The 19218-nt window shown below is 46.4% G+C and overlaps 1 protein-coding gene across 1 annotated transcript in view; it reads left to right on the forward strand.

The window, feature by feature from the left end:
- LOC115119546 (dual specificity protein phosphatase 16-like) overlaps nt 1–19218 on the forward strand; it is a 59294-nt gene that overhangs the window by 27566 nt on the left and 12510 nt on the right. The window contains 1 exon segment of the mRNA XM_065021220.1: nt 9993–10131. Within this exon segment, the coding sequence (XP_064877292.1) occupies nt 9993–10131 (139 nt within the window).

The raw sequence follows: 19218 nt of genomic DNA on the forward strand, positions 1-19218 counted from the left end.
ACCTGACTGGTACAGGACATATCAACCTGACATATCAACCTGACTGGTACAGGACATATCAACCTGACATATCAACCTGACATATCAACCTGATTGGTACAGGACATATCAACCTGACATATCAACCTGACTGGTACAGGACATATCAACCTGACTGGTACAGGACATATCAACATGACTGGTACATGACATATCAACCTGACTGGTACAGGACATATCACCCTGACATATCAACATGACTGGTAAAGGACATATCAACCTGACTGGTACAGGACATATCACCCTGACTGGTACAGGACATATCACCTTGACTGGTACAGGACATATCACCCTGACATATCAACATGACTGGTACAGGACATATCAACATGACTGGTACAGGACATATCAACCTGACTGGTACAGGACATATCACCCTGACTGGTACAGGACATATCACCCTGACTGGTACAGGACATATCACCCAGACTGGTACAGGACATATCACCCTGACTGGTACAGGACATATCAACATGACTGGTAGAGGACATATCAGCATGACTGGTACAGGACATATCACCCTGACTGGTACAGGACATATCAACCTGACTGGTACAGGACATATCACCCAGACTGGTACAGGACATATCACCCAGACTGGTACAGGACATATCAACCTGACTGGTACAGTACATATCACCCAGACTGGTACAGGACATATCAACCTGACTGGTACAGGACATATCACCCTGACTGGTACAGGACATATCAACATGACTGGTACAGGACATATCAACCTGGCATATCAACCTTGTTGGTACATGACATATCACCCTGACAGGTACATGACATATCAACCTGACTGGTACATGACATATCAACCTTACTGGTACATGACATATCAGCCTGACTGGTACCTGACATATAAACCTGACTGGTACATGACATATCAACATGACTGGTACATGGAATATCACAATGGTTGGTACATGACATATCAACCTGACTGGTACATAACATATCAACCTGACTGGTACATGACATAGCAACCTGAATGGTACATGACATATCAACCTGACTGGTACATAACATATCAACCTGACATATCAACCTGACTGGTACAGGACATATCACCCTGACTGGTACATGACATATCAACCTGACTGGTACAGGACATATCAACCTGACTGGTACAGGACATATCAACCTGACATATCAACCTGACTGGTACAGGACATATCACCCTGACTGGTACAGGACATATCAACCTGACTGGTACAGGACATATCAACCTGACTGGTACAGGACATATCACCCTGACTGGTACAGGACATATCAACCTGACTGGTACAGGACATATCAACCTGACTGGTACAGGACATATCAACATGACTGGTACATGACATATCAACCTGGCTGGTACAGGACATATCAACATGACTGGTACATGACATATCAACCTGACTGGTACAGGACATATCAACATGACTGGTACAGGACATATCACCCTGACTGGTACAGGACATATCACCCTGACATATCAACATGACTGGTACAGGACATATCACCCTGACTGGTACAGGACATATCAACCTGACTGGTACAGGACATATCAACATGACATATCAACCTGACATATCAACCTGACTGGTACAGGACATATCAACCTGACTGGTACAGGACATATCAACCTGACATATCAACCTGACTGGTACAGGACATATCAACATGCCTGGTACAGGACATATCAACCTGACTGGTACAGGACATATCTCCCTGACTGGTACAGGACATATCAACATGACTGGTACAGGACATATCAACCTGACTGGTACAGGACATATCAACCTGACTGGTACAGGACATATCAACCTGACTGGTACAGGACATATCAACCTGACTGGTACAGGACATATCAACCTGACATATCAACCTGACTGGTACAGGACATATCAATCTGACATATCAACCTGACATATCAACCTGACTGGTACATGACATATCACCCTGACTGGTACAGGACATATCAACCTGACTGGTACATGACATATCATCCTGACTGGTACATGACATATCACCCTGACTGGTACCTGCCATATCACCCTGACTGGTACATGACTTATCAACCTGACTGGTACATGACATATCACCCTGACGGGTACATGACATATCAACCTGACTGGCACATGACATATCAACATGACTGGTACATGACATATCAACCTGACATATCAACATTACTGGTACAGGACATATCACCCTGACTGGTACATGACATATCAACCTGACTGGTACAGGACATATCAACCTGACTGGTACAGGACATATCAACCTGACATATCAACCTGACTGGTACAGGACATATCACCCTGACTGGTACAGGACATATCAACCTGACTGGTACAGGACATATCAACCTGACTGGTACAGGACATATCACCCTGACTGGTACAGGACATATCAACCTGACTGGTACAGGACATATCAACCTGACTGGTACAGGACATATCAACATGACTGGTACATGACATATCAACCTGGCTGGTACAGGACATATCAACCTGACATATCAACCTGACTGGTACAGGACATATCAACCTGACTGGTACAGGACATATCACCCTGACTGGTACAGGACATATCACCCTGACTGGTACAGGACATATCACCCTGACATATCAACATGACTGGTACAGGACATATCACCCTGACTGGTACAGGACATATCACCCTGACTGGTACATGACATATCAACCTGACTGGTACAGGACATATCAACCTGACATATCAACCTGACTGGTACAGGACATATCAACCTGACATATCAACCTGACATATCAACCTGATTGGTACAGGACATATCAACCTGACATATCAACCTGACTGGTACAGGACATATCAACCTGACTGGTACAGGACATATCAACATGACTGGTACATGACATATCAACCTGACTGGTACAGGACATATCACCCTGACATATCAACATGACTGGTAAAGGACATATCAACCTGACTGGTACAGGACATATCACCCTGACTGGTACAGGACATATCACCCTGACTGGTACAGGACATATCACCCTGACATATCAACATTACTGGTACAGGACATATCAACATGACTGGTACAGGACATATCAACCTGACTGGTACAGGACATATCACCCTGACTGGTACAGGACATATCACCCTGACTGGTACAGGACATATCACCCAGACTGGTACAGGACATATCACCCTGACTGGTACATGACATATCAACATGACTGGTACAGGACATATCACCCTGACTGGTACAGGACATATCAACCTGACTGGTAGAGGACATATCAGCATGACTGGTACAGGACATATCACCCTGACTGGTACAGGACATATCAACCTGACTGGTACAGGACATATCACCCAGACTGGTACAGGACATATCACCCAGACTGGTACAGGACATATCAACCTGACTGGTACAGTACATATCACCCAGACTGGTACAGGACATATCAACCTGACTGGTACAGGACATATCACCCTGACTGGTACAGGACATATCAACATGACTGGTACAGGACATATCAACCTGGCATATCAACCTTGTTGGTACATGACATATCACCCTGACTGGTACATGACATATCAACCTGACTGGTACATGACATAACAACCTTACTGGTACATGACATATCAGCCTGACTGGTACCTGACATATAAATCTGACTGGTACATGACATATCAACATGACTGGTACATGGAATATCACAATGGTTGGTACATGACATATCAACCTGACTGGTACATAACATATCAACCTGACTGGTACATGACATAGCAACCTGACTGGTACATGACATATCAACCTGACTGGTACATAACATATCAACCTGACATATCAACTTGACTGGTACAGGACATATCACCCTGACTGGTACATGACATATCAACCTGACTGGTACAGGACATATCAACCTGACTGGTACAGGACATATCAACCTGACATATCAACCTGACTGGTACAGGACATATCACCCTGACTGGTACAGGACATATCAACCTGACTGGTACAGGACATATCAACCTGACTGGTACAGGACATATCACCCTGACTGGTACAGGACATATCAACCTGACTGGTACAGGACATATCAACATGACTGGTACATGACATATCAACCTGGCTGGTACAGGACATATCAACCTGACATATCAACCTGACTGGTACAGGACATATCAACATGACTGGTACAGGACATATCACCCTGACTGGTACAGGACATATCACCCTGACATATCAGCATGACTGGTACAGGACATATCACCCTGACTGGTACAGGACATATCAACCTGACTGGTACAGGACATATCAACATGACATATCAACCTGACATATCAACCTGACTGGTACAGGACATATCAACCTGACTGGTACAGGACATATCAACCTGACATATCAACCTGACTGGTACAGGACATATCAACATGCCTGGTACAGGACATATCAACCTGACTGGTACAGGACATATCACCCTGACTGGTACAGGACATATCAACATGACTGGTACAGGACATATCAACCTGACTTGTACAGGACATATCAACCTGACTGGTACAGGACATATCAACCTGACTGGTACAGGACATATCAACCTGACTGGTACAGGACATATCAACCTGAAATATCAACCTGACTGGTACAGGACATATCAACCTGACATATCAACCTGACATATCAACCTGACTGGTACAGGACATATCAACCTGACTGGTACAGGACATATCAACATGACTGGTACAGGACATCTCAACCTGACTGGTACATGACATATCAACTTGACTGGTACATGGCATATCAACCTGACATATCTACCTGCCTGGTCCATGACATTTCAACCTGACTGGTACATGACATATCAACCTGACATATCAACCTGACTGGTACATGACATATCATCCTGACTGGTACAGGACATATCATCCTGACATATCAACCTGACTGGTACATGCCATATCAACCTGACTGGTACAGGACATATCAACCTGACATATCAACCTGACTGGTACAGGACATATCACCCTGACTGGTACAGGACATATCAACCTGACTGGTACAGGACATATCAACCTGACTGGTACAGGACATATCACCCTGACTGGTCACCCAGGTACAGGACATATCAGGACATATCAACCTGACTGGTACAGGACATATCAACCTGACTGGTACAGGACATATCAACATGACTGGTACATGACATATCAACCTGGCTGGTACAGGACATATCAACCTGACATATCAACCTGACTGGTACAGGACATATCAACATGACTGGTACAGGACATATCAACCTGACTGGTACAGGACATATCAACATGACATATCAACCTGACATATCAACCTGACTGGTACAGGACATATCAACCTGACTGGTACAGGACATATCAACCTGACATATCAACCTGACTGGTACAGGACATATCAACATGCCTGGTACAGGACATATCAACCTGACTGGTACAGGACATATCTCCCTGACTGGTACAGGACATATCAACATGACTGGTACAGGACATATCAACCTGACTTGTACAGGACATATCAACCTGACTGGTACAGGACATATCAACCTGACTGGTACAGGACATATCAACCTGACTGGTACAGGACATATCAACCTGACATATCAACCTGACTGGTACAGGACATATCAACCTGACATATCAACCTGACATATCAACCTGACTGGTACAGGACATATCAACCTGACTGGTACAGGACATATCAACATGACTGGTACAGGACATCTCAACCTGACTGGTACATGACATATCAACTTGACTGGTACATGGCATATCAACCTGACATATCTACCTGCCTGGTCCATGACATTTCAACCTGACTGGTACATGACATATCAACCTGACATATCAACCTGACTGGTACATGACATATCATCCTGACTGGTACAGGACATATCATCCTGACATATCAACCTGACTGGTACATGCCATATCAACCTGACTGGTACATGACATATCACCCTGACTGGTACAGAACATATCAACATGACTGATACATGACATATCAACCTGACATATCAACCCGACTGGTACCTGACATATCAACCTGACTGGTACATGACATATCAACCTGACTGGTACAGGACATATCAACATGACTGGTACAGGACATATCACCCTGACTGGTACAGGACATATCAACCTGACTGGTACAGGACATATCACCCAGACTGGTACAGGACATATCACCCAGACTGGTACAGGACATATCAACCTGACTGGTACAGGACATATCACCCAGACTGGTACATGACATATCACCCAGACTGGTACAGGACATATCACCCAGACTGGTACAGGACATATCAACCTGACTGGTACAGGACATATCACCCTGGCTGGTACAGGACATATCAACCTGACTGGTACATGACATATCACCCAGACTGGTACAGGACATATCACCCAGACTGGTACAGGACATATCAACCTGACTGGTACAGGACATATCAACCTGACTGGTACAGGACATATCAACCTGACTGGTACAGGACATATCACCCAGACTGGTACAGGACATATCAACCTGACTGGTACAGGACATATCACCCAGACTGGTACAGGACATATCAACCTGACTGGTACAGGACATATCACCCTGACTGGTACAGGACATATCAACCTGACTGGTACATGACATATCACCCAGACTGGTACAGGACATATCAACCCAGACTGGTACAGGACATATCAACCAGACTGGTACAGGACATATCAACCTGACTGGTACAGGACATATCACCCAGACTGGTACAGGACATATCAACCTGACTGGTACAGGACATATCACCCTGACTGGTACAGGACATATCAACATGACTGGTACAGGACATATCAACCTGGCATATCAACCTTGCTGGTACATGACATATCACCCTGACTGGTACATGACATATCAACCTGACTGGTACCTGACATATCACCCTGACCTGGTACATGACATATCACCCTGACTGGTACAGGACATATCAACCTGACTGGTACAACGTCTCCAACTAGTTATACCAAAATGACAGCTCCTCCTGGTTCAGAGAGACAGCGTGACAGGTTCTGTTTATTCATGATGTTTTGTTTCAGAGGGAGAATGACAGCTCCTGCTGGTTCAGAGAGACAGCGTGACAGGTTCTGTTTATTCATGATGTTTTGTTTCAGAGGTAGAATGACAGCTCCTCCTGGTTCAGAGAGACAGCATGACAGGTTCTGTTTATTCATGTTGTGTTTCAGAGGGAGAATGACAGCTCCTCCTGGTTCAGAGAGACAGCGCGACAGGTTCTGTTTATTCATGATGTTTTGTTTCAGAGGGAGAATGACAGCTCCTCCTGGTTCAGAGAGACAGCGTGACAGGTTCTGTTTATTCATGATGTTTTGTTTCAGAGGTAGAATGACAGCTCCTCCTGGTTCAGAGAGACAGCACGACAGGTTCTGCTTTGGGATTGTGTTGCCGGGGGCAGCCAGTGATCTGAGTGTTGACTTTGTGGTTGTCTGATCACTAAAATATTTAGACCAGCAATACATAATCAATGATTGCTGATTGTGAGTGTGTGTTTGTTTGTTTTAGATTACAAGACTGTTTGAGTAACTTCCTCATCTCCCTGAATGTTTCTGTTAACTCTTCCTCTTCCTCTCTCTCTGAATGTTTCTGTTAACCCTTCATCTTCCTCCTCTCTCTCTCTCCTGAATGTTTCTGTTAACCCTTCATCTTCCTCTCTCTCTCTGAATGTTTCTGTTAACCCTTCATCTTCCTCCTCTCTCTCTGAATGTTTCTGTTAACCCTTCATCTTCCTCTTCTCTCTCTCTCTCTGAATGTTTCTGTTAACTCTTCCTCTTCCTCTCTCTCTGAATGTTTCTGTTAACTCTTCCTCTTCTTCTCTCTCTGAATGTTTCTGTTAACCCTTCATCTTCCTCTCTCTCTCTCTGAATGTTTCTGTTAACCCTTCATCTTCCTCTCTCTCTCTCTGAATGTTTCTGTTAACCCTTCATCTTCCTCTCTCTCTCTCTGAATGTTTCTGTTAACCCTTCATCTTCCTCCTCTCTCTCTGAATGTTTCTGTTAACTCTTCATCTTCCTCTTCCTCTCTCTCTCTGAATGTTTCTGTTAACCCTTCATCTTCCTCCTCTCTCTCTGAATGTTTCTGTTAACTCTTCATCTTCCTCCTCCTCTCTCTCTCTCTGAATGTCTCTGTTAACTCTTCATCTTCCTCCTCTCTCTCTCTGAATGTTTCTGTTAACTCTTCCTCTTCCTCTCTCTCTCTCTGAATGTTTCTGTTAACCCTTCATCTTCCTCTTCCTCTCTCTCTCTCTGAATGTTTCTGTTAACCCTTCATCTTCCCCTTCCTCTCTCTAAATGTTTCTGTTAACTCTTCATCTTCCTCTTCCTCTCTCTCTCTCTGAATGTTTCTGTTAACCCTTCATCTTCCCCTTCCTCTCTCTAAATGTTTCTGTTAACTCTTCATCTTCCTCTTCCTCTCTCTCTCTGAATGTTTCTGTTAACCCTTCATCTTCCCCTTCCTCTCTCTAAATGTTTCTGTTAACTCTTCATCTTCCTCCTCTCTCTGAATGTTTCTGTTAACTCTTCCTCTTCCTCTTCGTCTCTCTCTGAATGTTTCTGTTAACTCTTCATCTTCCTCTTCCTCTCTCTCTCTGAATGTTTCTGTTCATTATTCCTCTTCATCTCTCTCTGAATGTTTCTGTTAACCCTTCATCTTCCTCTTCCTCTCTCTCTCTGAATGTTTCTGTTCATTATTCCTCTTCATCTCTCTCTGAATGTTTCTGTTAACTCTTCATCTTCCTCCTCTCTCTGAATGTTTCTGTTAACTCTTCCTCTTCCTCTTCGTCTCTCTCTGAATGTTTCTGTTAACTCTTCCTCTTCCTCTCTCTCTCTGAATGTTTCTGTTAACTCTTCATCTTCCTCCTCTCTCTCTCTGAATGTTTCTGTTAACTCTTCATCTTCCTCCTCTCTCTCTGAATGTTTCTGTTAACTCTTCATCTTCCTCCTCTCTCTCTCTGAATGTTTCTGTTAACTCTTCATCTTCCTCCTCTCTCTCTCTCTGAATGTTTCTGTTAACTCTTCATCTTCCTCCTCTCTCTCTGAATGTTTCTGTTAACTCTTCATCTTCCTCCTCTCTCTTTCTGAATGTTTCTGTTAACTCTTCATCTTCCTCCTCTCTCTGAATGTTTCTGTTAACTCTTCCTCTTCCTCTCTCTCTCTCTGAATGTTTCTGTTAACCCTTCATCTTCCCCTTCCTCTCTCTAAATGTTTCTGTTAACTCTTCATCTTCCTCCTCTCTCTCTCTCTCTGAATGTTTCTGTTAACTCTTCCTCTTCCTCTTCGTCTCTCTCTGAATGTTTCTGTTAACTCTTCCTCTTCCTCTTCGTCTCTCTCTGAATGTTTCTGTTAACTCTTCATCTTCCTCTTCGTCTCTCTCTGAATGTTTCTGTTAACTCTTCATCTTCCCCTTCCTCTCTCTAAATGTTTCTGTTAACCCTTCATCTTCCCCTTCCTCTCTCTAAATGTTTCTGTTAACTCTTCATCTTCCTCCTCTCTCTCTCTCTGAATGTTTCTGTTAACTCTTCATCTTCCTCCTCTCTCTCTCTCTCTGAATGTTTCTGTTAACTCTTCCTCTTCCTCTTCGTCTCTCTCTGAATGTTTCTGTTAACTCTTCATCTTCCTCTTCCTCTCTCTCTCTGAATGTTTCTGTTAACCCTTCATCTTCCTCCTCTCTCTCTGAATGTTTCTGTTAACTCTTCCTCTTCCTCTTCGTCTCTCTCTGAATGTTTCTGTTAACTCTTCCTCTTCGTCTCTCTCTGAATGTTTCTGTTAACTCTTCCTCTTCCTCTTCGTCTCTCTCTGAATGTTTCTGTTAACTCTTCATCTTCCTCTTCGTCTCTCTCTGAATGTTTCTGTTAACTCTTCATCTTCCCCTCTCTCTCTTTTTCTCCTAGTTGGAGCGAGTGGGCGGTCAGGAGGTGGTGGTGTATGACCAGAGTTCATCTGACCCCTTGACTCTTCCCTCAGAGGCCTTCCTTACCGTCCTATTGGACAAGCTGGAGAGGAGCTTCCCTTCCGTACACCTGCTCTCAGGTTAGACACACTCACCCAGCCCGTCATCTTCCTCACTGCCTCTCTCTCTCTCCCCTTCCTCTCTTTCCCTCCTCCCTCCCCCTCCAGCCCTTCCCCTCCTCACTGCCTCTCTCTCTCTCCCCTTCCTCTCTTCCCCTCCTCCCTCCCCCTCCAGCCCTTCATCTTCCTCACTGCCTCTCTCTCTCTCCCCTTCCTCTCTTCCCCTCCTCTCTCCCCCTCCAGCCCTTCATCTTCCTCACTGCCTCTCTCTCTCTCCCCTTCCTCTCTTCCCCTCCTCCCTCCCCTCCAGCCCTTCATCCTCCTCACTGACTCTCTCTCTCCCCCTCCTCTCTTTCCCTCCCCCTCCAGCCCTTCATCCTCCACACTGCCTCTCTCTCTCTCCCCTTCCTCTCTTCCCCTCCTCCCTCCCCTCCAGCCCTTCATCCTCCTCACTGACTCTCTCTCTCCCCCCTTCCTCTCTCTCTCTCCCCCTCCAGCCGTCATCTTCCTCACTGCATCGCTCTCTCTCCCCTTCCTCTCTTTCCCTCCTCCCTCCCCCTCCAGCCCTTCATCCTCCTCACTGACTCTCTCTCTCCCCCTCCTCTCTTTCCCTCCCCCTCCAGCCCTTCATCTTCCTCACTGCCTCTCTCTCTCTCCCCTTCCTCTCTTTCCCTCCTCCCTCCCCCTCCAGCCCTTCATCCTCCTCACTGACTCTCTCTCTCCCCCTCCTCTCTTTCCCTCCCCCTCCAGCCCTTCATCTTCCTCACTGCCTCTCTCTCTCTCCCCTTCCTCTCTTCCCCTCCTCTCTCCCCTTCCAGCCCTTCATCTTTCTCACTGCCTCTCTCTCTCTCCCCTTCCTCTCTTCCCCTCATTCACTCATTAATCACTGGCCAGTGAGGTGGTGATAGGACAGCTAACTGAAAATGGCTGCTGGTGATAGGACAGCTAACTGAAAATGGCTGCTGGTGATAGGACAGCTAACTGAAAATGTGGACGTGTTTAATGAGGATGTGAATGGGTTTGATGTGGACGTGAATGGGTTAATTGTGGACAGGAATCGGTTAAATGAGGATGTGAATGGGTTTGATGAGGATGTGAATGGGTTAAATGAGGATGTGAGTGGGTTAAATGAGGACGTGAATGGGTTTGATGAGGATGTGAATGGGTTAGATGAGGACGTGAATGGGTTTGATGAGGATGTGAATGGGTTAATTGTGGACGTGAATGGGTTAAATGAGGATGTGAATGGGTTTGATGAGGATGTGAATGGGTTAAATGAGGACGTGAATGGGTTAGATGAGGATGTGAATGGGTTAAATGAGGATGTGAATGGGTTTGATGAGGATGTGAATGGGTTAAATGAGGATGTGAATGGGTTAAATGAGGATGTGAATGGGTTAAATGAGGATGTGAATGGGTTAAATGAGGATGAATGGGTTGGGTTAAATGAGGATGTGAATGGGTTAAATGAGGATGTGAATGGGTTAAATGAGGACTTGAATGGGTTAAATGAGGATTAATGGGTTAAATGAGGACGTGAATGACGGTTAAATGGTTAAATGAGGATGTGAATGGGTTAAATGAGGATGAATGGGTTAAATGAGGATGTGAATGGGTTAAATGAGGAAATGAGGACGTGAATGGGTTTGATGAGGATGTGAATGGGTTAAATGAGGATGTGAATGGGTTAAATGAGGATGTGAATGGGTTAAATGAGGATGTGAATGGGTTAAATGAGGATGTGAATGGGTTAAATGAGGATGTGAATGGGTTAAATGAGGATGTGAATGGGTTAAATGAGGATGTGAATGGGTTAAATGAGGTTGGGTTAAATGAGGATGTGAATGGGTTAAATGAGGACGTGAATGGGTTAAATGAGGACGTGAATGGGTTAAATGAGGATGTGAATGGGTTAAATGAGGATGTGAATGGGTTAAATGAGGATGTGAATGGGTTAAATGAGGACGTGAATGGGTTTGATGAGGATGTGAATGGGTTAAATGAGGACGTGAATGGGTTAAATGAGGATGTGAATGGGTTAAATGAGGATGTGAATGGGTTAAATGAGGATGTGAATGGGTTTAATGAGGATGTGAATGGGTTAAATGAGGATGTGAATGGGTTAAATGAGGATGTGAATGGGTTAAATGAGGAGGTGAATGGGTTTGATGAGGATGTGAATGGGTTAAATGAGGAGGTGAATGGGTTTGATGAGGATGTGAATGGGTTAAATGAGGATGTGAATGGATTAAATGAGGAGGTGAATGGGTTTAATGAGGATGTGAATGGGTTAAATGAGGATGTGAATGGGTTTGATGAGGTGAATGGGTTAATTGAGGATGTGAATGGGTTAAATGAGGATGTGAATGGGTTAAATGAGGACGTGAATGGGTTAAATGAGGATGTGAATGGGTTTGATGAGGTGAATGGGTTAAATGAGGACGTGAATGGGTTAAATGAGGACGTGAATGGGTTAAATGAGGATGTGAATGGGTTAAATGAGGATGTGAATGGGTTAAATGAGGATGTGAATGGGTTTAAATGAGGAGGTGAATGGGTTTGATGAGGATGTGAATGGGTTAGATGAGGATGTGAATGGGTTAAATGAGGATGTGAATGGGTTAAATGAGGATGTGAATGGGTTTAATGAGGACGTGAATGGGTTAAATGAGGACGTGAATGGGTTAAATGAGGATGTGAATGGGTTAAATGAGGATGTGAATGGGTTAAATGAGGATGTGAATGGGTTTAATGAGGATGTGAATGGGTTTAATGAGGACGTGAATGGGTTTAATGAGGACGTGAATGGGTTAAATGAGGACGTGAATGGGTTAAATGAGGCCGTGAATGGGTTAAATGAGGATGTGAATGGGTTAAATGAGGACGTGAATGGGTTTAATGAGGATGTGAATGGGTTAAATGAGGATGTGAATGGGTTAAATGAGGATGTGAATGGGTTTAATGAGGACGTGAATGGGTTTAATGAGGATGTGAATGGGTTAAATGAGGACGTGAATGGGTTAAATGAGGACGTGAATGGATTAAATGAGGATGTGAATGGATTAAATGAGGACGTGAATGGGTTAAATGAGGACGTGAATGGATTAAATGAGGATGTGAATGGATTAAATGAGGACGTGAATGGGTTAAATGAGGATGTGAATGGGTTAAATGAGGACGTGAATGGGTTAAATGAGGATGTGAATGGGTTAAATGAGGATGTGAATGGATTAAATGAGGACGTGAATGGGTTAAATGAGTGTATTTACACCAGACAAGTTGTCCAAGTCTCTCGGCTTTATTCTGGACCGCTGTCAGACTTAAAGAGAGTCCCAGATGACATTTAAAAGTACCTTTAGATCCGCTTTCTGTAGTTCCTGTCTCAAACCTCAGAGGTTGCTTCCTGTTTCTATGATGATGTCATCAGGTTGGAACTTCCCTCCAGATGAAGAAGTGACACCTGTAACATTAGACTTTATCATGACATCAGGTTATCACATGACATCAGGTTATCACATGACATCAGACATCAGGTTATCACATGACATCAGGTTATCACATGACATCAGACATCAGGTTATCACATGACATCAGACATCAGGTTATCACATGACATCAGGTTATCACATGACATCAGACATCAGGTTATCACATGACATCAGGTTATCACATGACATCAGGTTATCACATGACATCAGGTTATCACATGACATCAGACATCAGGTTATCACATGACATCAGACATCAGGTTATCACATGACATCAGACATCAGGTTATCACATGACATCAGACATCAGGTTATCACATGACATCAGGTTATCACATGACATCAGACATCAGGTTATCACATGACATCAGGTTATCACATGACATCAGGTTATCACATGACATCAGGTTATCACATGACACCAGACATCAGGTTATCACATGACACCAGACATCAGGTTATCACATGACATCAGACATCAGGTTATCACATGACATCAGGTTATCACATGACATCAGACATCAGGTTATCACATGACATCAGGTTATCACATGACATCAGGTTATCACATGACATCAGGTTATCACATGACATCAGGTTATCACATGACATCAGGTTATCACATGACATCAGGTTATCACATGACACCAGACATCAGGTTATCACATGACACCAGACATCAGGTTATCACATGACACCAGACATCAGGTTATCACATGACACCAGACATCAGGTTATCACATGACATCAGACATCAGGTTATCACATGACATCAGGTTATCAGACATCAGGTTATCATGACATCAGACATCAGGTTATCACATGACATCAGACATCAGGTTATCACATGACATCAGACATCAGGTTATCACATGACATCAGACATCAGGTTATCACATGACATCAGACATCAGGTTATCACATGACATGACATCAGGTTATCACATGACATGACATCAGGTTATCACATGACATCAGACATCAGGTTATCACATGACATGACATCAGGTTATCACATGACATCAGACATCAGGTTATCACATGACATCAGGTTATCACATGACATCAGGTTATCACATGACATCAGGTTATCACATGACATCAGACATCAGGTTATCACATGACATCAGGTTATCAGGTTATCACATGACATCAGACATCAGGTTATCACATGACATCAGACATCAGGTTATCACATGACATCAGACATCACACATGACATCAGACATCAGGTTATCACATGACATCAGACATCAGGTTATCACATGACATCAGACATCAGGTTATCACATGACATCAGACATCAGGTTATCACATGACATCAGGTTATCACATGACATCAGGTTATCACATGACATCAGGTTATCACATGACATCAGACATCAGGTTATCACATGACATCAGGTTATCACATGACATCAGACATCAGGTTATCACATGACATCAGACATCAGGTTATCACATGACATCAGGTTATCACATGACATCAGACATCAGGTTATCACATGACACCAGACATCAGGTTATCACATGACATCAGACATCAGGTTATCACATGACACCAGACATCAGGTTATCACATGACACCAGACATCAGGTTATCACATGACATCAGGTTATCACATGACATCAGACATCAGGTTATCACATGACATCAGGTTATCACATGACATCAGACATCAGGTTATCACATGACATCAGGTTATCACATGACATCAGGTTATCACATGACATCAGACATTATAACTCTCCCTGGAGAGAAGTGAATTATTCTGCTGTTGTTCCTCTGCCCTGACAAACAATTCAGTCACATGTCACTGACTGTTAACGACAGGTGCAGTACGTTGCAGTGTTGGACATTGATCCGGCAGCTCCTCGGTTGCTATGGGGAAGTGACTGTGTTGAAATGAGACTGATCAAACTGTGTCACTCAAACCACTAAGCTTCCACATCCAGTAGAGTCCCTGTTTACTGTGTCACTCAAACCACTAAGCTTCCACATCCAGTAGAGTCCCTGTTTACTGTGTCACTCAAACCACTAAGCTTCCACATCCAGTAGAGTCCCTGTTTACTGTGTCACTCAAACCACTAAAGCTTCCACATCCAGTAGAGTCCCTGTTTACTGTGTCACTCAAACCACTAAAGCTTCCACATCCCCAGTAGAGTCCCTGTTTATTTCCCACAGAGGAAGGTTCCTAACCCTGGATACAATACACAGCTGTACATCCATCCTGTATGTTATACATCAGATGGGTTCATCAGTATTGCTGTAATGTGAGAGAGGTGGAGAGAGGAGGAGAGAGGCAGAGTGACGATGAGAGAGGAGGAGAGAGGTGGAGAGAGGAGGAGAGAGGAGGAGAGAGGTGGAGAGAGGAGGAGAGAGGAGGAGAGAGGAGGAGAGAGGTGGAGAGAGGAGGAGAGAGGTGGAGAGAGGAGAGGAGAGAGGCAGAGTGACGATGAGAGAGGAGAGAGGTGGAGAGAGGAGGACAGAGGTGGAGAGAGGCAGAGTGACGATGAGAGAGGAGGAGGAGAGAGGTGGAGAGAGGAGAGAGAGGAGAGAGGAGGAGAGGTGGTGGAGAGAGGAGAGGTGGGAGAGAGGTGGAGAGAGGAGGAGAGAGGTGGAGAGAGGAGAGAGGAGGAGAGAGGTGGAGAGAGGAGGAGAGAGGCAGAGTGACGATGAGAGAGGAGGAGAGAGGAGGAGAGAGGTGGAGAGACGTGGAGAGAGGAGGAGAGAGGTGGAGAGAGGAGGAGAGAGGAGGAGAGAGGCAGAGTGACGATGAGAGAGGAGGAGAGAAGAGAGAGGAGGAGAGAGGTGGAGAGAGGAGAGAGGTGGAGAGAGGAGGAGAGAGGTGGAGAGACGTGGAGAGAGGAGAGAGGTGGAGAGAGGAGGAGAGAGGTGGAGAGAGGAGGAGAGAGGCAGAGTGACGATGAGAGAGGAGGAGAGAGGAGGAGAGAGGTGGAGAGACGTGGAGAGAGGAGAGAGAGAGAGAGGTGGAGAGAGGAGGACAGAGGTGGAGAGAGGCAGAGTGACGATGAGAGAGGAGAGAGGAGGAGAGAGGTGGAGAGAGGAGGAGAGAGGAGAGAGGTGGAGAGAGGAGGAGAGAGGTGGAGAGAGGTGGAGAGAGGAGGAGAGAGGTGGAGAGGGAGAGAGTGGAGAGAGGAGGAGAGAGGCAGAGTGACGATGAGAGAGGAGGAGAGAGGAGGAGAGAGACGTGGAGAGAGGAGGAGAGAGGTGGAGAGAGGAGGAGAGAGAGGAGGAGAGAGGCAGAGTGACGATGAGAGAGGAGGAGAGAGGAGAGAGGAGGAGAGAGGTGGAGAGAGGAGGAGAGAGAGGTGGAGAGAGGAGGAGAGAGGTGGAGAGACGTGGAGAGAGGAGAGAGGTGGAGAGAGGAGGAGAGAGGTGGAGAGAGGCAGAGTGACGATGAGAGAGAGAGGAGAGAGGGAGGAGAGAGGTGGAGAGACGTGGAGAGAGGAGAGAGGTGGAGAGAGGAGGAGAGGAGGAGAGAGGGAGAGTGACGATGAGAGCGGAGGAGAGAGGCAGAGTGACGATGAGAGAGGAGGAGAGAGGAGGAGAGAGGTGGAGAGAGGTGGAGAGAGGAGGAGAGAGGAGGAGAGAGGAGAGAGGTGGAGAGAGGAGGAGAGAGGAGAGAGGTGGAGAGAGGAGAGAGAGGAGGAGAGAGGTGGAGAGAGGCAGAGTGACGATGAGAGTGGAGGAGAGAGGAGGAGAGAGGTGGAGAGAGGCAGAGTGACGATGAGAGCGGAGGAGAGAGGTGGAGAGAGGAGAGAGGTGGAGAGAGGAGGAGAGAGGAGAGAGGTGGAGAGAGGAGGAGAGAGGAGGAGAGAGGCAGAGTGACGATGAGAGAGGAGGAGAGAGGTGGAGAGAGGAGAGAGGAGGAGAGAGGTGGAGAGAGGAGGAGAGAGGTGGAGAGAGGAGGAGAGAGGTGGAGAGACGTGGAGAGAGGAGAGAGGAGGAAAGAGGTGGAGAGAGGAGGAGAGAGGCAGAGTGACGATGAGAGAGGAGGAGAGAGGTGGAGAGAGGAGAGAGAGGTGGAGAGAGGTGGAGAGAGGAGGAGAGAGGTGGAGAGAGGAGAGAGGTGGAGAGAGGAGAGAGAGGAGGAGAGAGGTGGAGAGAGGCAGAGTGACGATGAGAGCGGAGGAGAGAGGAGGAGAGAGGTGGAGAGAGGCAGAGTGACGATGAGAGCGGAGGAGAGAGGTTGAGAGAGGAGAGAGGTGGAGAGGAGAGAGGTGGAGAGAGGAGAGAGGTGGAGAGAGGAGGAGAGAGGAGAGAGGAGGAGAGAGGTGGAGAGAGGTGGAGAGAGGCAGAGTGACGATGAGAGAGGAGAGAGGGAGGAGAGAGGTGGAGAGAGGAGGAGAGAGGTGGAGAGAGGAGAGAGAGGAGGAGAGAGGTGGAGTGACGATGAGAGAGGAGGAGAGAGGAGGAGAGAGGTGGAGAGAGGAGAGAGGTGGAGAGAGGAGGAGAGAGGTGGAGAGAGGAGGAGAGAGGTGGAGAGAGGAGAGAGAGGAGGAGAGAGGTGGAGAGAGGAGAGAGAGGTGGGCAGAGTGACGATGAGAGAGGAGAGAGGAGGAGAGAGGTGGAGAGAGGAGGAGAGAGGAGGAGAGAGGAGGAGAGGAGAGAGGAGGAGAGAGGTGGAGAGAGGAGAGGAGAGGAGAGAGGTGGAGAGAGGAGAGGAGAGGAGAGAGGTGGAGAGAGGAGGAGAGAGGAGAGGAGAGAGGTGGAGAGAGGAGAGGAGAGGAGAGAGGTGGAGAGAGGTGGAGAGAGGAGAGGAGAGAGGTGGAGAGGAGAGGAGAGGAGAGAGGGAGGAGAGAGGTGGAGAGAGGTGGAGAGAGGAGAGGAGAGAGGTGGAGAGAGGAGAGGAGAGGAGAGAGGAGGAGAGGGTGGAGAGACGTGGAGAGAGAGAGAGGTGGAGAGAGGAGAGGAGAGGAGAGGAGAGGAGAGGAGAGAGGAGGAGAGAGGCAGAGAGCGGAGGAGAGAGGAGGAGAGAGGTGGAGAGAGGAGAGGAGAGAGGAGGAGAGAGGAGGAGAGAGGTGGAGGATCTAGTGTCCTAATAACAGAGAGCGGAGGAGAGAGGAGGAGAGAGGAGAGGAGAGAGGAGGAGAGAGGTGGAGAGAGGCAGAGAGCGGAGGAGAGAGGAGGAGAGAGGTGGAGAGAGGAGGAGAGAGGTGGAGAGAGGCAGAGTGACGAGGACAGATGCATGATGTGGTTGTTTCTGTGAGCTTTAAGAACATTTCCACATGAAGTCCTCTTGGGTCCTAAAGGGCACTTATTGTTTCACCATTTACTATGCAGGGAACGGGGTGGCACCCTATCCCCTATACAGCCCAGGGGGCTCTGTTCAACTGTAGTGCACTTACTATGCAGGGAACGGGGTGGCACCCTATCCCCTATACAGCCCAGGGGGCTCTGTTCAACTGTAGTGCACTTACTATGCAGGGAACGGGGTGGCACCTATCCCTATACAGCCCAGGGGGCTCTGTTCAACTGTAGTGCACTTACTATGCAGGGAACGGGGTGGAACCCTATCCCTATACAGCCCAGGGGCTCTGTTCAACTGTAGTGCACTTACTATGCAGGGAACGGGGTGGCACCCTATCCCCTATA

Source organism: Oncorhynchus nerka, linkage group LG8, assembly GCF_034236695.1.
Source record: "Oncorhynchus nerka isolate Pitt River linkage group LG8, Oner_Uvic_2.0, whole genome shotgun sequence".
In the NCBI taxonomy this organism is placed as follows: domain Eukaryota; kingdom Metazoa; phylum Chordata; class Actinopteri; order Salmoniformes; family Salmonidae; genus Oncorhynchus; species Oncorhynchus nerka.